Genomic DNA, 27,904 nt, shown 5'->3' on the forward strand with positions numbered 1-27,904 from the left:
ATTCCCCCTCCTTCTCCACATTTTAATGTACACATCATGTCCATCAAGAAACACATGCCATTGTCAGAGTCTCCTAAGGACAGCTCATTAGTTTTACTATAAAGAGAGGCGATTTCTTAAGTTATTACTCACCTTCTAAGTGATGTAAAGCCAGTCATAAAAATCAGAACACTTTATAATTACCCTATAATGCATTAGATATAATCCAAATGTAGTATTATTGTACAGTATCCAAAATACTTTAATATTCTTATTACATACTGAAGTAGTCTGTAATGAATTATAGACAACTTGCTAAGATATTACCACTGGCACTATATTAAAATTTTAAGCCAAAAGAATTCACTACATAATAATAGGCATTTTAGCTAGTGCTTAGCCTAATTGCAATACTAGTTTGTTTACAAATACATTTTTGTACACATAATACAAATTATGTGAGCTAAGTGTTTATGTCAGAGTTGTTCACTCATTGTTATATTAACATATTTTAATAATATTTACCTGATAACTGGCTCAAGTTGCATATTTAGTGGAAAATACAACGTAATAACATTGAAATTCACTATAGATTCTATGCTGTAGATTCCAAGTCTGCAACTTATGCCAGCCATGTTTGTTGTGGCATTTACTCTTTCTAGCCCATAATGCCAGAGTACCTTGAGTTCACGTAGAGCATTTAGCTTGCAATTTATCTGAAAAAGAGAGCATATATCTTATTTATTTATTTGTTTATTTTGTAAGCTGTTTTTATTTTATTTTCAAGTTCTCTTCTTTTATTAAATTATATTATTATATTATAAAATTGACACTTTTTATTTAAAATGGACTCATTACTTTTAGAGTTGTATTTAAGGTTGTTTCTATTTATTTAAAATTTGCTCCATTAATTTGACATCTTTTGTTTAAGGTTGAGTTTTTTACTTGAAAAGTAAAGTTATATTATATAAAATTTATTTTTTATTCAAATTTTAATTCTTTTATTTGAATTTGAGACTTTCTATTTAGATTTGATGCCATTAGTTTTAAGCTTGACTTCTTTTACTTAAGGTTGTAACATTTATAGTTGACCTTTTCTATTTAAAGTTTATTTAGAGTTTATTTTGTTAGTTTACTCATTTTTTGTAGAAAGACATACAGTAGAGTATACAAATATGTATATGTTCTGCAGTGCTTTAATTTTGTTTGAAAACTTTTGTTTACTGCCAAAATTCTGCAAAACTCTCCCCTCTCCCAATCTGTACATGACATCAGATAACCACCCATGGCTGTGAGACCACACAAATGGCACTTCGCCGGAATGGCTTGGGTCAGCTGGGGTTTCATGTCAACTTTGAAGGCATTGTGGCTGATGTTGAGGCATTTGGATTTGCATGGAAAGCAGGTCTGCGCCAGGGCAGCCGCCTAGTGGAGATTTGCAAGGTGGCCATAGCCACACTTACTCATGAGCAAATGATTGACTTGCTACGCACTTCCATCACAGTCAAGGTGGTGATTATTCAGCCTCATGAGGATGGTACTCCCAGAAGGTATTCTATTCTTCCACTGTCTTTTGTCAAACCATTTTTAATCTCACTTACTCTCTCTCTGTTTCTCTTTCAGGCTCTTTTTAGTTTTCTCACTTTAGCCATCCCTATTCAACCATGCTAATCTTTGTAAATCTTTATAAATCTTCATTATTTGTACCTTTTTTATTTGCAAGTGGAGGCCTTTTGGTAAAACAGCTGGTGTGAAATCTAACTGCAGGTACCACGGAACACAATTTCAATAATTTCAATAAGTATTTATATCCAGGAATTGCAGTAAAAGATAGGGATTAATAAATAACCTTGGGTCATGGTTACTCATTCTTACCCACTCTGTATTAGCTTCATTAACATCACTTTTCAAGAGACTGTCTTTGTAATTTCAAGCTTTCTTTGTAATGTAATAAAATAAGACAAAACAAAAACAAAAAAATCTTTTGGAACTTTTTGGAACATTACTTTTGGAACTAAATGTAAGTGATATCTAAAGCTGTGAATGGGGCAGAATGTCAAACCACACTTAAAATACCTTTCCCTTGAGGATGCAGCATTTGTGATAAGATGCATCAGTTGTGGTTTGAGGGACTCTGATGATCTTCTCAGCTTTTCTCACAATCTACTTTGTGGTCTGAAGCTGTGCAGTTCTCTTCCCAGAGAAACCTGGAAGCTGTGCAGTTCTCTTCCCTGTCTCAGGGATATTTTGGAAATTTGCTGTCAGAACATCCCTAAGCTTGTCAGCACATTCCCTGGGCACTCAGCTTGGTGCATAGTCAGGACAAGCAGCTTTTCTTGGATTAAAATGACTGATTGTCGAAATACGTTTTGATGTATCACAACAGAAATTGTATCGTTAGCCATTTTCATGCACAATTTTGTGTATATTGCAAAGTTTGTAAATTTCATGTCCAACATGTCCATTTTGTTAAAATGGAGAGAACATTGAGAAAATTGGTTCTGAGTAATCATTTTAGAACAACATGGGAAAGGTAGAATAGGTAGAACTAATATTGACATCACAGGTTGGAAGTGACTACTGGTTCCAAAAGCAGAGTGCCATCAACATGATTATGTGTAACAATACAGAATAGTGGGGGAAATTTCAGGGTTAGTAAAATGACTGCTCATTAAAACTGTTCAAATCAATAGTAATTCACTGTTAAATCTGGGTGCTGAATGTAACATAGACCAATGAGATTACATACCATAATTCCTTGTGCCACAGGCTTATGGTGTGCGAAATGGCATGCAAATATTTCCCCTTACAGATGGGTGATTGCATTAATCACAGCCAATTACTGTTCTCCAGGTATTTGCTGATGATGGCACTTTTCATGATGACTTTTTTGCGTGAATGTCTCGTCGTCCGGTGGTCACCCTGCCAGGGGTTGATCTGCATGGTCAGCCAGTGACTCAAGGGGTTGTTGTAGATGGAGCCGCCCAGAGACTGTCATGCCTTCTTTGAAACAATGTTGTCAGTCAGCTGTATGGTCTGGTCTTTAGCAGCAATCAGGTCTGTGCTGAACTCAGAGTTTGCGATGACCTATAGTTTCTCTGGAGCGCTTTGTTGCACTATTATAAACTGTTGGAGAAATGACATTATTTACATTTACATCATTTCCTGTCAAGTGTCACCCAAATGAGGATGGGCTCCCTTCTGAGCCTAGTTCCTCTTAAGGTTTCTTCATCATAACATTTCACGGAGTTTTTCATTGCTGCTCTTGCCTCTGGCTTGCTCATTAGGGATAGGGATAGATATATAGTATTTTAAATTTTAAGTTAAATATTTTTTAAATTAATTATAAAGTTTAATTGTATGTATTCATTTATTTATTTTTTCTTCATATTATTATTATATATTTGTTTTTTTCTCTCTCTTCTGTTTCTATACTTCTATAAAGCTACTTTGAGACAATTGGAAATGTTAAAAGTGCTATACAAATAAATTGAATTGAATTGAATTTAATTTCAATTTTTTTAAACAAAAATTTCCAACAATTTTTTTGCTACACTTGAAAACAAATATACTGTAGAATCCTTGTGCTAAAGTTAAAGCTTACACTGTTTGTGCTACCATGCCACTATCTTGGATAATCTTTTTTTTTTTATCTTTTGCTGTGTAACTTCTGTGGGCACAAGTTAATATTATAACATAGTTCTTTGTCTTGATCATATGAGATTTCCTATATCTTTGACCGTTAATATACTCAACGCAATTCCTGTATCCCCTATCCTGTCTGTCCATTCTATTCTATTTTTTCTAAACAGTATAATCTTTGTCTATGTGGCTATAAGACCAGCATTCATGCTGTTGTAGTAAAAAAGGTAGTGCAACAAATTAACTGGTCAAATTTAATTGTTAAAACTTATTCATTGTCAAAAATCTTGAAGTTAGTAATTGTTGTTTCAGAGGTTGTTCAGAGTTGTACCGCCTTCCCATGGTGGAATACAAGCTGGATGGTGAAGGCACACCCTGTGAGTATAAGACCCCATTCAAGAGGAACACCACCTGGCATCGAGTGTCGACTACTCCAGGGGGCCAGCCCCTGCATCAAGGCTCACACAGTCAGGGTCCTGAACAAGTTCAATGCCAATCCATCTCTCAACAGATTGAGATATCCATCCCACGCAGCACGTCCTTTGACAGGAAACTACCAAACATCTCCAGGTATTCCCACAATCTTGCCTTTTATCCTTTAATGTCAGTTTTAACACATTGGACTTGTTTTTAAGAATTTGCCTAGTTTTTGGGTTGTCAGGGGGCTGATTGCGGTAATAGAGTGTGTGTGTGTGTGTGTGGGGGGGGGGGTGTTCTGGCATTAAATGGCTCTTCGCTACTCAATTATTTCATTCTGATATACAGTTTAGTCATCTGTAAACTATTATCCATTCGTTATTTCATACCCCGGCCATCCTGAATAATGCCAATAAGGAGAACGAAAGCTGAAATTCTAGCATCGAAAAGGAGGAAACTACAGCCTCTAAAGGGATGGCCAGATGCGGGCATTTATTGTTTGAGTTCATCATTATCAAGTGAAAGAACACCTTCTGTGCTTGGCAAAATCGAAAGCCCTGCAATATGATGGTAAAGCAATACATACCTTTTCAGATCTGGCTGTCTTGAGAAAAATAGGTGAAATTAAGAAATTGCAGAGTTTGACAAATGGATCAGAAGAAAGGAAGGAATCTGTATAATGATCTGTTTGACATTTTAAGTACTGGAACATATAATTTCTGTTGTATTTTTTGAGATTATTGGTGTGCTATTTAAATGGAAGAGTGGCAAGTGGCATCCAGGGTGAGTCGATAGATGTAAATGTTAATTGTGGGAGGTGGCGCATTCACAATGGTTGCATGGAATGGAGTGACTGGGGAAGAGGGTTGGGAGTGGAACTGTTGATGTGGAACTGTTGATGGCAATGGTATTTTCTTTAAGTTGGATGTCCAATCCACAGTTTTTGTCTAAAGAGGTCAGGCAGAACGTGTTTTACTTTATACACTGAGTAACAGAGTGAACTTTCACAATTGCAGCACAATAAATCTGTTAAGTTAGAATGTGCACTGAGTTAATAGTACAATCAAAAGAAGAAAGGTCTATGCACATCTCAAGAAATTAGGGGCAGAGATTTCTCCAAGAAAAAAACTGCGAGGTTTAGTATTAAAGCCCCATGGATGTCTCAAATATACCAAGTACAGTGATGCCTCGAGATACAAGTGCATTGGCATGCGAATTTCGCACGCACGCACAAACACACACACCCGCGCGCATGCACACACACACGCACACACATCCGGCACATGAGGCTTCGTCAATGTGTCAGTGAGAATGCTGAATGTGAGCCATGACATCAGAGGATTCCTTAGATGAGCTTTTTGCTGCTTGAGTTCAGCTTCGTCTCTTCCTTTTCCTACTGAATAAACAGTCTCGTAATCAGAAATCAAGCAAAATCCACAATATTCAGAGTAAACTGCACACACACACACACACATATACACACACACACATATAAAGCCGCCTTTCCACTGCGCACGACAAACGACGGCCGATAAACCGGAAGTCATTCATTTCCTATGGAGAGTCGCAAAGGGGTGAGGTGCTGACCATCTGCGGGTCCGTAATTTCCGGATCCGTTTTGAGCGTTGGATCCATTAAAAAATTTGAACTTGTGCGACTACACCGCATCTGATATGCCGACCGGACAGGTTTTTATTAAAACGACCGGCAGATGTTAGTGAGGAAAGAGTGACACAAAAGGCAAAAACAAGTGAAGAGAAAAGCGATGAAGAAAATTAAGCAAAATTAATGTAAAGAAAACAGAAATTGTAGTAATTAAGTTCAGTTAAGTTAAGAGAAATTCAGTTAAGTTCGTTAATTTTAGTGAAGTTTAGTTAAGTTCCATTTAAGTGTAAAGTAGCATTAAGAGCATCATTTAAGTGTAAAGTAGCATTAATAGCATCATTAATTCCTCCGCATGTTTACTCCTCCCTAAACCTCCGTGCGCAACCTCCGTAAAGTAAAAACAGTTTATTTTTTTAACATTCTCTTTTATTACTGTATGTTTTATTTGTCATTTATAAATACAGGTGTTGTACATTTTTCATATTCCAAACACATAAACAAAACAACTGGAGTGGAATTTTTGCGAGCTGGAACGGATTAATGGGATTTCAATTCATTTAAATGGGGAAAATTGTTTTGAGATACGAGCAATTTGAGATACGAGCAAGGTCACGGAACGAATTAAACTCGTATCTCGAGGTATTACTGTAAGCTTTTCTACCAAAGCCAGAGTAATAAGTCTGTTCCCTTTATACATAAGCAAACAATTAAGTATAGGAATGGCAGTTTTTAGTCATAAGTTGGGAAATATTTTTATTACCCATCACTTAAGTGAATGTGTATGGACCTAATTTTAATGAGTGTCTTCAAAATCATATCAGACTTTATGAATTCACTGGCAAGCATGATGCACAGGGCAAGCATGATGCATTATAGCACTATAATTGAGTGCTAAATGCTAGGTTAGACTCACATCCTTGTCGAACCATAACCAGAAGATCATCTGACCACTAAACCCAAACGTAGACAGAACAGGACTAAACTGATTTCTGAGAATATGTCAAGACAATTTATGCATATCAAACATAAATGCAAGTCAGAAAAAGGTGATAAGCCCTTGCATGACAATTAAAGCTTTTTCAGGGAAGATTATTGTTGACCCTAAGGAAATGAATGTTTGTTTTGCTGACCATAAATAAATCTACTGATAAATCTGCGGGTCATGATGGTTTAGCGCTGAATTTTATAAGAAATTCAGTAATCATTTTGAAGAAATTATTCATCGTTTGATTAAAAGTGCAACAACTGTAAATTTGGTAAATGGTCATTTTCCAACAACAATGTATTTAGTGAACAATGAACTGATTCCCAAACCTGTATGGTGAATATCATCCAATTTCTTGTATTACTACTGAAACTTAGATTATAAGTAAAATTCTAGCTAATAGTCTAAAAAAGTAAACATGTATTTATTTAAGATGGCTGTTTAACATAATTTATAACAAGATGTGTTACAAGGAATATATAATTTCACTAGTTGCTCAGCCTTTTTATTTCAGTTAGAATGGAAATTTATGATTGCGGATCTAACAAAATTTGGATTTGTTCCAGAATTTATCAAATAAATAAAATTATTTATGCACGTCCAGTAGCTCCAGTTATTAGAAATCAAGACCTTTCAAATCCATTCCAACTGTGTGCAACGCATGACAGTCCATTCCACCATTACTTTAAATCTGGTAGCATTTTTTGGATTGGAAAAAAACGAATTAATGCATATTTCTGATGATCTAGATCAAGAATTTTTAGATAGAACTAAATTTAAAATTGTGAATAATTTCTTTAAATATTTAGGTATAATAGTCACAAAAAAACTTAAAGCACTGTTTTTTTTTGTAATTCTAATGGGAGAAAAAGGCTGATAAGTTTAAAGATTATATTATCTTTTGGAAGATATCTTTTCAGCTGTTCTGGGAATGTATATTAAAATTTACATCTGACGCATACTTTATCAATTTGGATACTGAACCTTACATTGGACTTCTGGGAACAGCAGATGCTCTTTGTAATGGATTTCAAACATAGGCCATCTAAGTTTGTATGATACTTGGAAAAAGACTTATTTTACATATTTTACATGTTGCACTTTGAAGATTTATATTTAAGGATAAATTACCCACTTTTAATAAGATTTGGTAGGCTATTTTTACAGAAAAGCTGAAATGCTTGGAGGTCATTACATGGCCACCTTTTTTTCCCACTCTGCACCTTATTTTAATTCCTATTGTTGATGTACACCAGGTTAAATTATTGTGAATTTTAACTTTGTTACTGATGTACAATATTATTTTGTTAAGTGCTTATAGAAACCTTCCAGAATTTTTTTGTAATTTGCGGGTTAGAGGGGGTTTTAAGTTCTCTGTTTTTGTGGTACTGTATGTGCATGTTTTCTTTAAGAATGAAAAAAAAAATAGATTTTGCACATTGTTACCAGCTGAAAATGTACACAAGATGAAAAAATACCTATAGACTAGAAGCAAAATTTAGAAGCATTTGGGTTGGGGTGGTGGTGAGGGGAGTTGTTTTTAACTAGTTGACTAACAGAAACTCCAGGTTACAAGTTTTAGACATGTGTAGAATAAACTGTAGAATTCACTCATGCCCCTCTCTCTTATCCAATTACAATCATGCCCCTAAGCTTGACTGAGATTTTATTTTAGGCTGGCACATGTCTCCCAGACTAATGGAAGTAAACTGGAAGTAAACATCCATTTTGGGTGATACTCGCATGTTTTGACTATTTAGCTATGTTGACTTGTATCACAAGTCAACATAGCTAAATAGAGGCCTGAACAGTATCAAATGTATCTTGGTTTGCTCACTCAGATTATATTTGAAGGTTATCTAGAATGCATGTGACCACATTATGATATTAGGAACTAACCCTGAGAGGAAGCAGACTTGAAAAGAAATGCATCCTCATTTTTGTTACACTATTTATGATTATAAAATACTTTCCTTAACTGTGTACTGTTTGGGGCGACAACAAAGTAGGGAAGGTGAATCATTAAAAAAAAAAAAAAATTTGCTCAGGTATAGCAGGGCAAGTCCATAAAGTGCTTTATAGGTTAGTTGTAGTATTTCATAATTAATGCAAAATTGATTGAAAGCCAATGTAGTATGGATTAGTCAATCTCTTTTTAGACAGGATTCTAGCTGCTGTATTCTGGACTAACTGGAGCTTGTTTATGCAACTACTGGACCATACAGACAGGAAGGAATTATAATATTCTAACCTAGTGCTAACAAATGCACGACCCTGGTTTTCAGTTTAGTTTAGTGACATTATATTTAGTGTATTAGCAATATTTCTGAGAGGAACCTTTACTGCTGCACATGATGAAACAGAAAGTAATCAGAAAGTGTCCAGGACTGTGTTTGAATCTAGGACTGTGTTTGTTATTTTATAAAAAATTCTGAAGGCTGTCCTTCCATGCTGTTTGAAATACTCCTATGTTATGTACATTTTACATTTTTTGACTGGTTTGTTTCAATCTGAAATTGCTTTTAATGTTTTAATGTGTAGGTTGGTGTATGCACTCACTTTATTAGTGTTGGGCTTCACGGCAAACAAGCCAGTGATGGTGATATTAGAACTGTGCTGGGACATAACAGGAACATTCATTCATTCATCTTCTACCGCTTATCCGAACTACCTCGGGTCACGGGGAGCCTGTGCCTATCTCAGGCGTCATCGGGCATCAAGGCAGGATACACCCTGGACGGAGTGCCAAACCATCGCAGGGCACACACACTCTCATTCACTCACGCAATCACACACTAGGGACAATTTTCCAGAGATACCAATCAACCTACCATGCATGTCTTTGGACCGGGGGAGGAAACCGGAGTACCCGGAGGAAACCCCCGAGGCACGGGGAGAACATGCAAACTCCACACACACAAGGTGGAGGCGGGAATCGAACCCCTAACCCTGGAGGTGTGAGGCGAACGTGCTAACCACTAAGCCACCGTGCCCCCCATAACAGGAACATAAAATCAAAAATTCCTTGGTTGGCTGCCAAAAACTTTAATCACATCTGGACCATAAAACAAGGATTCTGTCAAGATGGCACCAGCAGGTCTGAAAATAAGGACAGGGAGCTGAAGTACCACCAATAATTCACCCTGAGTGACCCTGAGTGGTTCATTAGTGAAAGTATGGCACGTCTAGTGTCTGTGTGCAGGATTTTACATTTCCAGATTGTTGGAGGATTGCATATTTTAAATAGATAGGAAAACTTCAAGAGATAAATGTCTCCTTTACAGCTACAGGGAATGAGCAAGCAGGACAAAAGAGAGGCATCAGCCCTGTGTACAAAGGTGGTGTGAGATTTGAGCCAGACTCCTAAAATTCCGTTAAAGTAAGTGAATGGGAATTTTTAGGATATTTGATAAATAACCCCATGCCTGATTGGTTAGGAAAAGACAAATTTAAAGGATTTATTTGTTTGGTGAAAGCTTGGATGAGTTTTAAGTTGAAGGGAATTTTGGCTTTTGTAATGGGAAATCCATCATTTCAATTGCTTAGAAAACTAAACGCTAGTCAGTTCAGATCAGGTGGAATGACAGTTTGAGAGGTATAGCATTCAGAATTTTTTTATCTAAACAGCAGAATAGAATGTTGGGTTTTTCAATCCAACATAATAACTCCTACTGTAATCTCATTGCAGTAATATGGACCTAATAACCATAGAAAGAGAGTGGAAATGGAATGCCTAAAAGGTGACATGCAAATTAGTAAGATGGAATGTACTATAGTCTCATTTGTCCCAGCGATAACCTGGGATTGGTTGGAACCTCGAGTGGGCCTCTAATTAGCCAGAAAGTGTTCAAATCTCAAATGACAAAATTTTCCACTGCAGCTTAATTTCTTCTGTCACTTTTGTTCTGTTTGGTTAAATTTGAATGTATATGTAGATTGGATTTTGTGTGTATTATATGCTTTAGAATATTTTTTATTGTGTATGTATGTGGGTGTTAGAGTAGTTTTTATGTTAGTAGTTTAGGATAGCATAATAAAGTCTTGTTTATATATTCAAGTAATGCTATTATTTTGTTCATGATCCTAAGTACCTAAGTTTGCAGATTTTGTTACCAGGCTAGGAAATATTATTCTCATCATAATTAGATTGGAACAGAAGAACGAGCTAACACCCACCAGAGGGAGCCCACTCCTTTTTATTGACATCCACAAGCAAGCGTCAGACACATCCTTCCGGGTAGATGAAGATTTAAGCTCCGTTTTTGCTATGTAACATTACAAAGTATTGTCAGTTTACCCTACGATTACCAAGACATTGCATATTTCTGCTCATTGTATCTCTATGTATGACCTCTGTACCCCTGTAACAATTCACATTGTCTCAAAGCAGTTTTACAGAAGTATAGAAACAGAGGAGAAAAATATAAATATAATAATAAGAAAAATAAAAATAAGAATAAAAATAAATGAATATATAATAGGTGGTGTGAAAAAGTGGTGGCTACAGAACCCAAGTTTGCTTCAGCTAAGGTCACGAACATATAGACGCACATTGTCCTTCAGGATTTTTTGGTAGACAGCCAGGTTCCATTTATCACAGCAAGTCTTTCAGGTCCTGAAGCAGCAAAACAGCCCCAGACCTTCACACTACCACCATTATACTTTACTGTTGGTATGACGCTCTTTTTATGAAATGCAGTGTTACTTTTATGCCTGATGTAATGGGACACACACCTTCCAAAAAGTTAAACTTTTGTCTTGTCAGTTGACAGATTATTCTCCCAAAAGAGAATAAAAGAGAAATTCTTTTTGCTCAGCAGCGGTTTTTGTCTTGGAACTCTGCCACGCAGGCCATTTTTGTCTAGTCTCTTTCTTATGGTGAAGTCATGGACACTGACCTTAACTGAGGCAAGTGAGGCCTGCAGTTCTTTGGATGTTCTTGTGGGGCCTTTTGTGACATCTCGGATGAGTCATCGCTGTGCTCTTAGGGTAATTTTGGTCAGCCGGCCACTCCTGGGAAGGTTTACCACTGTTCCATGTTTTCACCATTTGTGGATAATGGCTCTTACTGTGGTTCGCTGGAGTCCCAATGTTTTAGAAATGACTTTATAACCACAAATATAACAGGCAATGTTTTTCTAATTGTCAGCTGTCCACTGTTTCTGGCTGACAGAAAAGGAACTTGACATAGTCATCTTCTCTTACAACTCATCCACCTCAAAGCATAACACAACTCCTTTCTTCTCGCCACTACTGTACAAATTGTACAATTTTGTCTCAGTTACTTTTACCATTCTGTTATCTTGAACCAGTCTAGTCATTCTCTGTTGACCTCTGTAATCAACAAGCTGTTTCTGTTTGCAAAACTGCTGCTCAGTGGATGTTTTTTCTTTATTCCATGATTCTTGTAAACTATAGAGACAAAATTACAGAAGTATTCAAACCAAGCTATCTAGCGTTGGTCTGTCATGTCTTGGTCAAAATCACTGAGATCACATTTTTGTTCATTCTGATGGTTTATGTGAACATTAGCAACATGATTCTGTTGGCCTGTATCTGCATCATTTTATGCAATGCATGGCTTCCACACCATGGCCTGATTGTCAGATGATTACATGAATGAGTAAGTGTACCTGTGTCCTTATTAAAGTGATCAGTGGGTGCATATCATAACAAAAACATACAATCAGTTTATGTTATAAAATAATAAATGAACTGTGAGATGCTTAGTCTCACTTTGAGCTGCTCTTGTGCTCGTTACAGGAAGTAATGTTGGCCAGCTCATGTGGCTTGAAGAGGCACAGAAATCAAAGTCTTGATTCTACGATCTGATTTGTTATTCAAGGATTTTATGTGTTTCTCCAGGATTCAATTGTGTGTTACTCTTGCAAGTTAAAATAATATAGAAGGAAAGGAAAGAATGTTTTGGATTTGTGAAAATTCAATGCAATGTTGCATCAACATGCTAATTTGTAATGGATAATTAATATAACAGAACTGCTACAAAAACATGGCCACCTTCAGCCTATCAGCTTTCAACAGGCATTTCACAGTACTAGCGAAGAGCTTTTGTCACAAAACATGGGGTCAGAGATTGTTAAAGTTATATGGATTCAGTCATACAGTATGTCTGTATTTATGGCTCCAGCTATTGCTAGAATTGTTTTCTTTTTGCCTAGATATTTATTTTATTTAATTCTTATTATTGTGTTTAAATGAATTGGGCAGGGCAAACTTGAACTCTGCGATTGACCGTGTTGGCTTTATGGGGACACTATAGCACCAGCATCTTTTTGCCTCTAAGAAATTCCAATCTTTCACTGTTTAATTATCATTTCCTGCTTTCACATTTCTCTGTGTGCTTTACCCTTTATCAGTTAACCTGGGTAAGTTAAAGTTAAGTCAGCAGTTTATTTAAAACAGGCAACCCATCATCTTTATTGTTGTTAAATTAACACGTGTTGTTGTGGTGTTGTGTTCACCACTGCAAACAGTGTTTTGTCACTCCCTGAGCTGTTTGTATAAATTGTTCAGTTGCCCTGTCTACCTCACCTTGCACAATGTAGCTGTTGCCATTTTTGTAGTTAACACTAAACTTAGTCAAAGTAGCAAACCCATACTTACATAGTTTAAAGCTGTGCAGACATCACAGAATGTTAAAATTTTTCTGTGCACTGTGTTGCTATACTTCATGTGTTGCTTGTGGCTAAGTGTGTAGTTATTCTTTAAACTTAATTCCAGAATTGCACAAATAGGCCAAAATTGATCTCAAGTATTCTGAAGGAACAACCCCAAAGACCCCAACCCCAAAGGAATATCTCTTTCTTGCTGACATAATTATCAAACTTGTAGAAGTAAAAGAAAAGTAGGACCAAAGAGCAAAAGGTAACTTATCCACAACTCTTTCTCCTATGTCTGAGGGATATTTATTCTAACAAAAACTAAGTTTAGGGCTCCCTCCTTTTTTCAATTCCCTCCTGAGTTTGAAAAAGTACATCAAAAGTACAATGTTTCAAGCTTCATATGCACAAGTTGCATCTCTCATGTGCTAGCGATATACAGTAGGGAAAAACAAATCAAAGTATTATTTTTATTTTAAATGTAACGTAAATTACCATTAAGTTTAGCATTTTGTAAAAATGGGGAATCCCTCCCTCTTTGCATGTGATCTCATTCTATGCTTACTAAGACACTCACTCAGACAGTGATCTTTGTTTATGTAAAGAAAAATGATAGAATTCCCATTAATATTGCTGTTTTTTTTGGAAAATTTGTTATCAAAAATATTATTGTTTTGATTGCTGATTATCCATGCATGTGTTGTCATTGAAAACACCACTATACTTTTCTCCGTATTGTTCTCCTGTACAACATACTAGGATGTATGGCCACCTATCTTCTTTCTTCAATACAGTGTACACATGAACAAATGTGTCCATGAGCAGAGCACATGCCCCCTCTACACTCAGATCGTGTCTGTCTTGAAGAGACATTATTACATTATTATTTTGTGTGTGTGTTTGTGTGTGTGTGTATAATAATATTGGACCCTGAACTGATGTAGTTGTGTTTTATGTTCAGTCTCGATGATTGATTGCTGACATAGGTTTTATTATATTTTAAAGTGAGCTGCTCTTTGTTTTATTTATTTTAACTCAAACAGCCCTGCATTATGTATTTTGTTTGAAAGTGGCCCTATACATGCCAGTGTTTTCCTTTGTCACGAACAGCAATAAAATATCAGTTGTGTTCTTTTTGAAAATCTGTAATTCCACAAATGCAACTATAACTAAACTATAGTTCTTTAATATATAGTATGACTGGATATAAAACTTCATATTCCATTATGTCTTAATTTTAGTGGTCAGATAGGTTTTTTGGCAATAACAGACATTATTAACAGACAAATAAATTATTATATTACTTTACTCTAAATGTCTTGAAGTGCAATAAAAGTTTTAGTCTGCTGACATAACATTTTAAGAATTACACTGAATGCCACTGAACACCAGAAAAATAAAAACATTTGGATTACATTTAACTTTTAATATATGATCAATAGATTTGGCAGTTATAAATTGCCTAAAATTTGTTGAGATGTCAGCACATAGAAAGAATATTTTTGTGATCTCCCACTATGGTAGCATTAATTGAATAGTTGATTTATTAACTGTTTTTTTTAACACATTATAGGTTTGTATAATTATGCTGTTACAGCACTAAGCACCTGAGAACAGCTTAAACAGTTTACTAGAATCACTTGCTCTCTGCAGGATGATACATGATCTGGAAAACCCACAGTTATCCTGTAATAAGGCACAGACCAACCAACACTATCGTAGCTCTCCCAGCAATCAGTCCGCATCGAGTGACCCAGGGCCAGGTGGCAGCACAACCTGGATTCATCAAGCAGGATATAATGGGTATGTCATACAAACATGAATGCATACTGAAATACTACTCATTTATTGTTTATTAGAACTTACACCCAGCAAGGAAAAATTAGCATTCTGAATCTATGAATTGTGTTTCACTCTACAGCCTATTCTATTTTCTGAAAACTGATAATGAGACAAGATTAATGAGACAAGATTAATAATGACCCAAAAATTGTTCTGCTGAGTTTTTAGATCTTTTTTTTATCAGATGTTACTATGATATACTGTAAGTATAATTAGTATAATAAGTATGAAGTCTATGCAAAAAGTCTATTTTTGCAGTGCTGGCCCTACTTTTTCAAGTCCTTTACAATTCGTCCTGGCATGCTGTCAATGTCAGTGCATTCCTCCGGAATTTTTGGAATTCACCAGTTTGTGGCGCTCATTGGTGACCACTTTTGGGTCGGCAGATTTTCATGCCTTCAGCGCTAATTAAGCATGTCTTTTGTGCAAGGTTTTCACCAGATGATCTCTCCAGTTGTGTTGCGATCTAAGATAAGATAAGATATGATATACCTTTATTCGTCCCACAATGGGGAAATTTCACTGTTACAGCAGCCAAGAGTAATAAAATGCAAATATATAAAAAGAATGGAGACATAATATAATATACAGTACAGTATGTACAAAACAAAATGTATAAAAAATGTATATTGCACATGTTTAAAATAATTTGTTATTGTTTATTATTGCAGTTAAAAACAGTAATAACAGTGTATTATGGTGACTGGTTCACTGGGAGCAGCTTTGATTGTAAAGTCTAATAGCAGCAGGTAGAAAAGACCGTCTGTAACGCTCCTTCAGACACTTAGGATGTAACAGTCTGTCACTGAAGGAGCTGCTCAGAGCTGAAACCATTTCATACAGGGGGTGAAAGTCATTCTGCAGCAATGATGGTAGTTTTTACCATCCTCCTTTCTCCCACCTCCTGTACAGTGTCCAGAGGAATCCCCAGGACTGAGCTGGCCTTCCAGATCAGCTTGTCCAGTCTTTTCCTTTCTGCAGTAGAGATGCTGCTACACCAGCATACCACACCATAGAATATGGCTGAGGCCACCACAGAGTCAAAAAAGGTCTTCAGTAGCTCTCCCTGCACTAAAAAGACCTTAGTCTCCTCAGCAGAAAGAGTCTGCTCTGCCCTTTCTTGTAGATTGCCTCAGTGTTGTCTGTCCAGTCCAGTTTGCTGTTCAGATGAACACCCAAGTATTTGTAAGAGTGCACTCTCACGATGTCCTTTCCCCGAATACTCCTTGGTGGTAAAGAAGTTTGTTTGTGCCTACGGAAATCCACCACCAGTTCTTTGGTTTTCCCTGCATTTAACTGGCGGCAGCTCCATTGGCACCAGTCCACAAAGTTCTGGATCAGTCCTCTGTACTCCCTGTTATCATCATCTGTGATCAGACCGACAATGGCAGAGTCATCAGAGAACTTCTGTAGGTGACAGGTTGCTGAGCTGAACATGTCTGCAGTGTAGACGGTGAAGAGGAATGGGGCCAGAACTGTTCCCTGCGGGGCTCCAGTGTTGCAGACAACCATGTCAGACTCACAGTCATGAGTCCTCACATACTGTGGTTGGTCTGTGAGGTAGTCCAATATCCAAGTACACAGATGATGGTCCACTCCCATGTACACCATCTTATCCCTCAGGAGCACAGATTGGATGGTGTTAAAAGCGCTGGAGAAGTGAAAAAACATGACTCTTACTGTGCTCCCAGCCTTTTCCAGGTGCAAAATAGCCCGATTTAGGAGGAAGATGACAGCATCTTCCACTCTAATGCCAGGTTGGTAGGCAAACTGAAGTGGATCCATTGATGGACTCACCAGAGGTCGCAGATGAGTTAGCACCAGCCTCTCCAAAGTCTTCATCAGATGCGAGTTCAGTGTTACTGTTCGATTGTCCCCAAGGTCTTTTGAGCGCAGCATCTTTGGTACAGGCACCACACAGGATGTTTTCCCCAGCTTCAGGCTCAGGTCAAACATGTACAGCAATATGCACAGGTCAACAATACGCACAGCTGGTCTGCACAGGTCTTAAGGAGCCTGGAGCTGATGCCGTCTGGACCTGCAGCCTTCCTCGCTTTGATCTTTCTGAGCTCCATTCTCACATGGGCTTCTGTAAGGGGCAGTGTGTATTGGTTGGAGTGGGGGCTGGAGGGAATTGGTGGTGGGGGGTGGTTAGGTGTGTTGTGTGTAGGCTGTGAGCTGATAGCAGTGCAGAGAGAGGTGGGGCTGGAACAGCTTGCTGTGGAAGCAGAGAAGGGAGGTTGCAGCAGATTTGACTGGATGGGGTCAGGGGAGGGTGGCTGATCAAATCTGTTAAAGAATAGATTTAGATCAATCAACCTCTTCTGGTCACCCTCAGCCTGAGAGCTGGGCTCCTTATGACCAGTGATGGTTTTGAGCCCCTTTCACACACCACTGACGTTGTTCTGCTGCAGCTGATCCTCCATCTTCCTTCTGTAGCATGCCTTTCCTTCCCTGATCTTCTTTCTCAGTTCTCTCTGGACAGTTTTCAGCTCAAGAGTACAAACTTAACGGGAGCTGCTGCAACAGGCTGCCACTTGGGCAGCACCAGGAAATGGATCTGTAAATCATCCTGCTGTTTCCCTGTCCTAGTTTTTGCCATTTGGTTTGCTGCTGTGTTCAGATCGATCACCAAATTTGTGAACAACAAGAAGAGGGGCACCCGGCCCGCTCCTGGCTTCCCAGAACCCCATATGTCAAGCCTTGCTCAGCACCTCCTGGCCAATCACACACACCTACATTCCCCAACCCATTGAGATAGGTCATTGCCACCTGTCTTCGGCCGAGAAGGAGAGACGCAAGGCCAATGATCTCTGTCTGTACTGTGGTGAAGCAGGGCACTTCACCATCTCCTGTCTAGCAAAAGACAGGGCTTGCCATTGAAGGAGGAGCCAGCGGAGAGCCTCTGGTGCTCAGACTCCCCAAGCCACTTCTCAACTCCAGATTTTGTATTAAAGATTAGGACCCACGAACTGGCTGTCTTCCTAGACTCAGGGGTCTGTAGAATTAGCGCATCAACTGAAGGTTGAGACCAAACGTCTACCGTCCGATCTCTAGGGTCGGGCTTTGATCGGCCATGTCCACCACCACACTAAGCCCCTGTTGGTGATTATTAGGTCATTAATTAACACACCGAGTGGATCTCCTTCCTTGTTATTCCCTCAGCGCACGCTCCCATCATGTTTGGATTTCCTCCATCAGACCTCTCTCTGGTTCTTTCTGAGTACCATGATCTGGGCCAATTGTTCAGTAGAGCTCGAACTATCTTTCTGCTGCCACATAGACCTTACGACTGTGCCATCGACCTCTTGCCGGGCCTCAGGCAAACACCCCCCCTTCGGCCATACTCCTGGAGCCCCCAAGCCGAGCAAGCTTTTGAGCGACTTAAGCGGCTCTTTATCTCCGCCTCCATCCTCACCTTGCCAGACTCTACACTTCAGTTTGTGGTTGAGGTTGATGTGTCTGATTCCAGTGTTAGAGCCGTTTTATCTCAGAGGGACCCCAAGGACAGTAAACTTCACCCTTGTGCATTTTATTCTTGTGAACTCACCAAACGGAACTACACCATTGGTGAATGCGAGTTACTGGCTGTCAAACTCGCCCTGGAGGAATGGCATCACTGGTTGGAGGGGGCTGAACAACCTTTTCTGGTCTGGACGGACCACAAGAACCTTGAGTACCTCTGGACAGCTAAGAGGCTGAAGCCCTGACAGGCTTTTTGGGCTCTCTTCATTGGGAGGCTCAACTTTGCTCTGTCCTAACGGCAAGCCTGATGCTCACTCCCGTCAGTTTTCCCCTGATCCCTTCGAGGCTGCCACTGAGCACGTTCTTCCACCCTTTGTCACCATTTGGGCCCTCCAGCTAGGCATAGAAAGAAGAGCTCTGCAAGCCATGTCCAACCTGCCTATTGGTTGTCTGGAGGGTAAACTCTATGTTCTAGATCACCTCCGGCAGTGGTGTCACAATTCCTGTCTCTTCTGCAACCCCAGTTTCCTTTGGACCTTATTGGTTCTCCAGCAACATTTCTGGTGGCCTTCACTCAGATGAGATGCTTGTGACTTTGTTGCCGCCTGCCCAGTATGTGCTCAACACAAGAGCCCTTGAACTCCCCAATCCCCTTCAGCCCTTGCCAGTTCCATGCCAATTTCCTCACCAGTCTTCCTGTTTCCGCTGCTCCACCATTCTCTCTGTGGTTGACGGCTTTTCTAAGCTTGTCCACTTTGTCCCCCTGCCCAAACTTCTGTCGGCCAACGAGACGGCCCAGCTCCTCCTTCAGCATGTTTTCCGTCTGCATAGCATTCCCTGAAACATAATCATCGGCCGAGGACCCCAGTTTACTGGTTTGTCAGCCCGTTTCTTATCTCCGAGGTGATCAATCCGGTGGCGGTTCATCTCAGGCTTCCAAGAGTTTTACGCAACCAGCCCACTTTCCATGTTTCAAGACTCAAACCTTTCCAGGTCTGCCATTCGTTTGGCCCTTTCGCCAGGTCAGAGTTGCCCTTCTCCCCCTTTGCTTCTTCTGTTCATTTTGCTAGCCATTGCTATTTTTGGCTATTGTGCTCTGGCATGTTTTGGAAGAGTGGATTATGTTTTTTGGTGTTTTGAGCCTTTTTTGCTCTCCTTTTTCCGTATGGATTATTTCCTGCTTGTGACACTCCTTGTGTCAATTATTTCCTGTGTGTGGATTATGTCTTATATGGATTAGGACCTGTTCCAGTGGACTATTATTGCATTTTGGCTACCTGTTGCTATCATGTTTACCCTATGTCGTTTTTGCTGTTATATTCCCCTGTTTAATTTTTTCTCCTTTGTAGATTTGTGCCTGAATGGTTCCTAGGATAAGACTATTATTAAAATCACTTTTTATCGGATGTATGTCCTCCGTTTGGGTTCCTCTCTATCACCTCCACACCATTCTTTGACAGTCAATCAACCTCTGGACCACATACTGTACTGACTGATGGCAGATCATTCTTGTATAATCAATGCTTGGAGTTTGTCAGAATTTGTATGTTTTTCTTTGGCCACCCACCTTTTGGGGATTGACCACAAGTTCTCAGTGAGATTAAGGTCTGGGAGTTTTCTGGCCATGGACCCAAAATGTTTTTTTACTGCAAGCCACTTAGTTATCACTTTTTCCTTAAGTCAAGGTGCTTCATCGTGCTGGAAAACGCATTGTTCATCACCAATTTGTTCTTGGATGGTTGGGAGAATGTTTTTGTGTCATTCATTTATTCATGGCATGCTCTTTGCACATGCTGTCTTTCACATTTTAGTCGATTGCTGTTTTGCACAATACATTACAATTCTAGTATTTCTGCACATGCAATATAGAACACACAGTATTTACACTGGTCAGTATTTTTTGTTTGCACTGTCTTTTGTCCTGCACTGTCTTTTTGTCTTTTGTCTTGCACTGTTTGCACCAGGTTGCACAGATGCACTTTATTTGGCTATGACTAACTTAGTTAAGTCCTTAGCTCTGCCTTTGTTCTATATAGCACCATGGTCCTGAAGAAACATTGGCTCATTTCACTGTATACTGCAACAGCTATATATGGTTGAAATGACAATAAAAGCTGCTTGACTTGACTTGTTCTTAGGCAAAATTGTGACTGAGCACACTCGGCTGAGAAGCAACTTCAGACATGAATGGTCTCTGGATGCTTTACTGTTGGCATGACACAGGACTGATAGTAGTGCTTAATTTTTCTTCTCCAGACAAGCTTTTTTCTGGATGCCCCTAAACAATTGGGGCTAAAGGGCATTCATTAGAGAAAATGACTTTACCCCAGTTCTCAGCAGTACAATCCCTTTACTTTTTACAGATTAGTCTGTCCCTGAGGTTTTTCCTATAGAGAAGTGGCTTCTTTGCTTCTTTCATTCAAAAGTCTTACCTCACTGTGCGGGCAGATGTACTCACACCTGCCTGCAGTGTTGTAATGTAACGGAGTACAAATACTTCGTTACTGTACTTAAGTAGAAATTTCATGTATCTGTACTTTACTTCGCTATTTAAATTTATGTCAACTTTCACTTTTACTCCACTACATTTCCTAGATAAAATGTACACTTTTACTCCGCTATATTTCCACTAACCATCTTTGTTACTCGTTACTACAAAATAAAATCAGAAGAAATGTGTGCGACTGCAATAAGGGAGGTTTGGCGAATCACTGCTCCTAGATTGCATTACGCATGCTCCGCACGCTCTACGGAGAAGCACGTGCACGTGCAGTCAGAGCTGGAGGCATTTATCTATAACATTAATCGGTGGAAAGCCGCAAAAGCAGTGAAATGTCACTATTCTTATTACCAGAGTTGATAGCACAAACAAAATATTAATGCAAACAATCCATTCAATACTAAATAAAAATAACATTTATTGATTTGGTCTTTGTCTTGTGAATATTTTTTTTATTAATGACTGCATTCATTGGACACACTGTTTGTAGAGAATGCACACATACATGAACTGATTTGATTCAAGACTGACATCATTACATCATGCATAAAATTTTGGTGTCCACTTTTGCCATTTAATAATACCATGACTTTTGGCTTACTATGTAGTCATATAATATATATTATAAAACTTTTCTTGTTTTAAATTCTCACTGAGGGCTAAACCCCCTAAAGATGAAATCCTAGAACCGCCCCTGCTCCGCCATGCCTTTTTTTGCCTTTTTACTTTTACTTCAAATACTTAAGTACATTAAATATCAGAAAATTACTTTTGATACTTAAGTACAGTATATATCAGATACTTTTAAGACTTTTACTTGAGTAATATTCTAAAAGGTAACTTTCACTTTGGGGGGGGATTAAGTTTATTTTCATGCCAAAGAGGGACGTTCCAATTAATTGTAATTTCACTCTTCATAACTTTCTGAAGTATATGTAAATTCTCATCATAAAAACTGAGGCAGCAGACTTTGTTGTCATTCTCAAAACGTATGGAAAGGCCATAACATAACTCATTAACTTATATAAACAGGAGAGAAATATTATAAAGACAAGTTACTTCCTCTACTTTTATTTTAAATATTATATAAGTGAAACAAGTGAAATAAACTGTACAAGTCAAGAGAGAATCACAAAATAAGCTGAGATGGCACCAGCTTTTAAAGATTTTGGTACTTGAATAATGTATCTGAATCTATTCAAAGGTAACAGCACAAGAGCAGCATTTGTCAAACAATGTATCACATGATACTAAACAGCACAGTGAATAACTTTTCACTCTTTAAATAGGCTTACTGACTGATTAAAAGTTTGAAGACACCTGTGATGCTAATAACAGGACACACTTTAGTTTACCTACCATGTTCTTATGATCAAATTGTTTTTATTTTTTTAGGGGTACCATAATTTTTGTCCAGGCCAGTTTTACGTGGAAAAAACAACAATTGGAATTGGAAACAACAGCAATTCAGCCACAAAGTGGTAGGCCATGTGAAATCACAGACCAGGTTTAGCACATGCTGAGGCACACAGTGTACAAAAATTGCCAACGTTTTGCAGTGTCAATAGCTACAGACCACCAAACCTCCTTGGAAAGTTCAAGAGGGTCCCTTGTACAGATGAATGCAAAATGTCTGCCAGCATTTTCAAAATAAATTTGCTGAATTCCCTGTCCCTTTAGAGCTCACACACTCCCATAGCAGTGGACCAAAACCATGCTTCACAGGTGGTATTCATATTAGGCCTGGTTACTCTATGGTTGTGACCGTAGAGCTCTGTTTTAGTTTTGTCACTTCAAACTAGTGTGCAAGAGGGTGTGAGGCATGTCAAGATTTTGTCGGACATATTGTAACTGGGCTTTTTTTTGTGGCACTGGCAAAGAAAGGTTCCACCACCTTGTTAAATATATACAGCCATGTCCAAAAGTTTTGAAAATGACACAAATATTAATTTTCACAAATTCTGCTGCCTTAGTTTTTAAGATGGCAATTTGCATATACTCCAGAAAGTTGTGAAGAGTGATCAGATGAATTGCTAATTGCAAAGTCCCACTTTTTAAGTGAAAATTAACTTAATCCCAACAAAAAAAACCATTTCCACTGCATTGTAATCCTGCCACAAAAGGACCAGCTGACATTATGTCAGTGATTCTCTCATTAACACAGGTAAGAGTATCATGCCAACAGTAAAGCATCCTGAGACCATTCATGTGGGATTGCTCCTTAGCCAAAGTAGTGGGCTCTTCCTGTGTCTCTTGGTCCTGCATCTTTGTGTGCCATCGCTGTTTTTGTATAAACAAAACAACATTTTTTAGCCTATTGAGTATAATAGTATGATTAATGGTGACAAATGCTACACTAAGCTATAATTAAGTACTGTCTCTGTGGTATGACGATGCCATTGTGAATGATACATTTCATGAATTTAGGTAAGTGATGTAAGCATTGTAGGTAAAAGCATAAACACTCTGCTACAGCTGTTTCTAGGATCTTAGAGAATGAGGGTACCTTTGATATTGGCCTATATCCTATTGGACAGCTGAAACGGGCTGGGGTCAGTTTTTTAATCAAGGGATTGATAGACAGATTTTTTTGTGATATTTTAAATTAATCTCATTAATTTTGCAACCTTTGCTAGCTGTTAAATACTAGTTATTGGAAATGACAACATAAGCATAATTTGTGGCTATTTTCAAGTACAGCGTTGAGTTCATATATAGGCAATTTTTGGTATTGCCTATAGTATTTTTGGAAATACAAGTATGACTAAATGTACAAAAGAATTGGTAATCAGACAGATACCAAATACCAATATCAGTAATGACACAGGCCAAAGCATATTATATATTACATGTATTAAAATATTATATATTACAAGCAGTTTTAATGGGCACTAACCCTGCTGTGTGTTTACTTTCATCAGGTGTCATTCGCCTGTTTTGCATGAGCAGTCCTCTAACCCTTCTGCTCAAGGCACAGGAGGTGGTGTAAGCATGAAAGAGAAGCACCCAGACAGGGTATGCTCTGCAGGTAAGATGCAAATCTTAAACTGCTATCTGTCATACTATGGATGATATGATATAGAAATTGTTGCAGTAAAAAATGCCACAGAGCCAGAACCATTCTTCTAGATACTGTATGACAGCTAATACTGATGAAAATGTATAAAGATAGATACTATTGATTCATGTCTAATGTATCATAGATAATAAGTGTGTGTTTCTTAGTGGGGTGTTTTTGTGTTCTTCCCCATCTAGAAGCCAAGTGGCACACTTCTGCTACAAAGATCTTCAACTCTGTGAATGAGAGAGGCCAGGACTCACCTAACAGACTGGCCAGGGTGAGTTTCATTCTGAACAGTACTATAAACTACTTAAATATTTACAGATGCCCTGAATGTTATAGTATTTGGCTTACAGAATTGCATCGTCTGTTTAAATACAAACTAAAACTGGTTTACTAGCTCAAAAACTATGAGTCTGGGGTGTTTTTTTGTGACCAGGCACTATACTGTATAAGCACGCTGCCTATCATGGTTCTTTGCCAGATGGTCTCCTCAGTTGACTAGTGCTTCTGTGAAGTCACCCTCCCTTGTTCCTTTTTGTTTCTGGTTTCTGATTTTCTGCCTGCCCTGTATTGTCCTGTCTGCCTGTGTACCATTATTGGACTGTTTACTACTCTGTTTTTGCCTGCTCTGCATTGCTCTGTCTGAATGGGTAGCAGGTCATTGAACTGTTTACCACTCTGTTTTACTGCCGGCTTTACATTGCTCTATCTGCCTGTTTACCGGATCAATGGACTGTTTAGTACTTTAGTACTGTTTAGTGTCAGCTGGTGTGTGGATTATTGTGTTTGCCCAAGCTTTTACATCTGCACAGTTTATTAGACTTTCAATTTGTTACATCTGTTTCTTGCATTTGAGCTCTTCCTCTCTGGCCTAGCCTAACAACAAGAGACTGGGGGTAATTGGGTCAAGAGAGACACTGGAACAGCGTCACTCAAAGGATTTAGGAGACTGAGGTGGTGTTTTAGGAGTACATCACCATCACCTCTTTCTGTTCAACTCACCTTTAGCTTTACCTCATAGCTAATTTCTTCAGTATACGGCATCTAGCTCTCACAGAGAGGTCAGTACACAGATTGTGGACAACCAAAAAATGTGTTGAAACCCCTGATAATATCCAGCCAACCCTAGGAACTGCCTCACCCTTTTTTAGGTCTTGAGTCTCAGGCACACCACAATCACTGTAGTCTTTTTTTTTATTCAATTTGGAGATGCACCTGCCCATAGCCCAAGTAGAAGGCCATATACCCTATTACCACAATTTTCACACCTATGTCAGGGGGTGAGGACCCAAATGCAGTATGCAGGAGAGAGTTCAAAATAAGTGTTTTTAATTAGAATAGGAATTAATACAAAAGTTCAAAACAACAAATAATTCAAACAATTGACCACTGGGGTAAGCATGGTGGACAGTGAACAAAGTAGTGCACTTGCAATAATCCAAATACCAGTGACCAGGACAATAGAGGGCAGGAAGAATATCAGCAATTTAACAGTCCAGTAATTCAAATTTAGTTATCTGTGTAATGCAGAGTAGGCAGGAATAAAAGTATAGGTGGGATGACTAATCAGGAACACAAAGCAGACTGACAAGACCATCTGGTGAAAAATCATGTGTTATGTAGCGTATGGTTGCATAAAATGGCTGCCGAACCAGATGTTGAAGTCAAGTATACATAGGCCACTGTAGCTCTCATAGTTTGCCTCAAAGCAAACATAAAATGTATTAAGCTCATCTGATAAAGATGCAGCAGTGTTGAAAGCAATGTGTTTATTTCTTTGATGATGTTGATTTCCTGCCTCATGTCAAGTTAAAACAAAAAACACCACAGAGCAAAGGATTAAAAAGTAAAGTGCAATGTAGTGCAAACAGTGCAAATCAGACAGTCCACACAATACAATACGCTACAGGACAAATAGACAAATGCACATCAAATAGAGATTACTAAACAGTAAGTGGATTGTAAACATATGTACACTTCTGTAGATGGGCTACAGCATCAGAAGACCACATCAGGTTTTTCTTATGTCAACTGTCAGCTGTCAATTGTGATTATATTAGTTATTGTCAGTTATTACATTAGTTTATGTTCTTTCTGGCAGCTCAAATCAATCTAGTACCAACAACCATGCTACAATCACAATGATCACAGAGATCAAATATAAAAGTTATAGCTGTATAAAAGTAATCAATTGGTTCTCAATTAAGATAATTAAAAATATTTAATTTACTCATTTGTCCAGATAAAGATATCCAAAGTGATGTATAAGTAATTTGAGTTCCCCTGGTCCCTGACTCTTAACCCAAGAAAAAACAAAATTCAAACGCTTTCTTTTAATATATGGAGATGGATATTTAAACAACTGGAAATTTAATATCACAAATAATATATTTATAATAATTAAGTAAATAATATATATTATTTGTGTGTTTACCAGGTTGGAGATAGGACCTCCAGCCACTCAAGCAGCAACACGCTGTCGAGCAGTGCCTCGAGCAGCAATAGTGATGAAAATCATTTTGGTTCAGGTGACCTGATCGACCAAGAATTGTTGGGCATCACTTATATCAAAGGAGCCTCCACAGACAGCGGAATAGATACAGCACCCTGCTGTGCAGCAGTTCTACCCACGGGAAATCCCTTTTCAGTCATGGCACATGTGGTGGTAGAAGACCAGGCAGCAGTGGTCTGGGGACACACTTGGGCTCGGGAGCACCCAGAGAACAGACATGAGAGACCTGTACAGCTGTACCCGCCTCAGAGTTATATCATGACGAGACACAAAAGCATGGAAGGCAGCATGTTAAACCTGAGAGATCTTTCATCACACAATAGGTGAAAGAGGCATTAATTAGATTTTGTTCAATGTAGCTATGCTTTATTTGAATATGATGATACATTTGCATATGCTTCTGGGGAAAAGAATAAATCTGCCGAAGGGTTTTGTATATTTGGCATATAATATCTGAGGCATGTTTCTAGAATATTTTCATTTACTATGATCATTTTGCATTTAATAGATTTTTTATTTAATGATGTTATTTAATAAACATAAAAAGTAATAGTAAAATAGCCTGGATATTGTTGTGCTTGTGGTTTCATTCGATAATTGAATAATTCTGCCTGCTCTCATCAATGTTTTACAAGTCTGAAAAGCTGCTGCTTCAACTATACTTATAACAGCTGACCAGGATCAAAGTCAAAAACATTTTGCATTGTAAAAAACACTAAAAAAAATAAATGTCTGTACTATTTTGAGGTCAAATAACCCACTTAGTTATTATTTTTTGAGATACAGTAGAACTATTTTTTTTTTGACCTGCATCACTTCTGTTTGTGTTTATGACTTTTTACCTGAAGTTGCAGCTTCATCTTAGGCTTCATTTGGCTCTATGTACTCTACAGACAGCTGTACTTGGTGGAGGCAGCATGTCATATCCAAGAAGGAGAAATAGAGAGGGGAGAAAGGGAGCAGTCAGACATGAAAAAGGTTATACTTACAGACAGCCTGCCTGGAGAGGAGATCTGCAGGAAGGTAAACAGCACAATCATGACTTGATATACATATTTCTATATTTTTTGTAGCAGTGACCATATTCATCAGCTGAAGCATGAATTAATTTCTGTTTCTGTTTAACATTAAGGTTGATTTGTTTTCCTAAAAAGCGCCCATTAATTAATGTTTTAATTCTCATCCAACATCTATCAACATGTATTGACTCAGAAATTCATAATGCTACTTGTGACATCTACTTTATCATTCATTCAGAGAGTTATGCGAGAGG

General features: G+C 38.3%; 1 protein-coding gene across 3 annotated transcripts in view; it reads left to right on the forward strand.

Annotated features, from left to right (window-relative positions):
* Nucleotides 1-27,904, forward strand: part of LOC132847061 (signal-induced proliferation-associated 1-like protein 2) — a 117,185-nt gene that overhangs the window by 44,807 nt on the left and 44,474 nt on the right. For all 3 annotated transcript variants that reach the window (XM_060871984.1, XM_060871985.1, XM_060871986.1), the window contains exons 9-15: nucleotides 1,255-1,529; nucleotides 3,934-4,191; nucleotides 14,902-15,051; nucleotides 23,977-24,083; nucleotides 24,311-24,393; nucleotides 26,557-26,954; nucleotides 27,525-27,654. In XM_060871984.1, the coding sequence (XP_060727967.1) occupies nucleotides 1,255-1,529; nucleotides 3,934-4,191; nucleotides 14,902-15,051; nucleotides 23,977-24,083; nucleotides 24,311-24,393; nucleotides 26,557-26,954; nucleotides 27,525-27,654 (1,401 nt within the window). The remainder of the gene's footprint in view (nucleotides 1-1,254; nucleotides 1,530-3,933; nucleotides 4,192-14,901; nucleotides 15,052-23,976; nucleotides 24,084-24,310; nucleotides 24,394-26,556; nucleotides 26,955-27,524; nucleotides 27,655-27,904) is intronic.

The sequence above is a fragment of the Tachysurus vachellii genome, chromosome 6 (assembly GCF_030014155.1).
Source record: "Tachysurus vachellii isolate PV-2020 chromosome 6, HZAU_Pvac_v1, whole genome shotgun sequence".
Taxonomy (NCBI): Eukaryota; Metazoa; Chordata; class Actinopteri; order Siluriformes; family Bagridae; genus Tachysurus; species Tachysurus vachellii.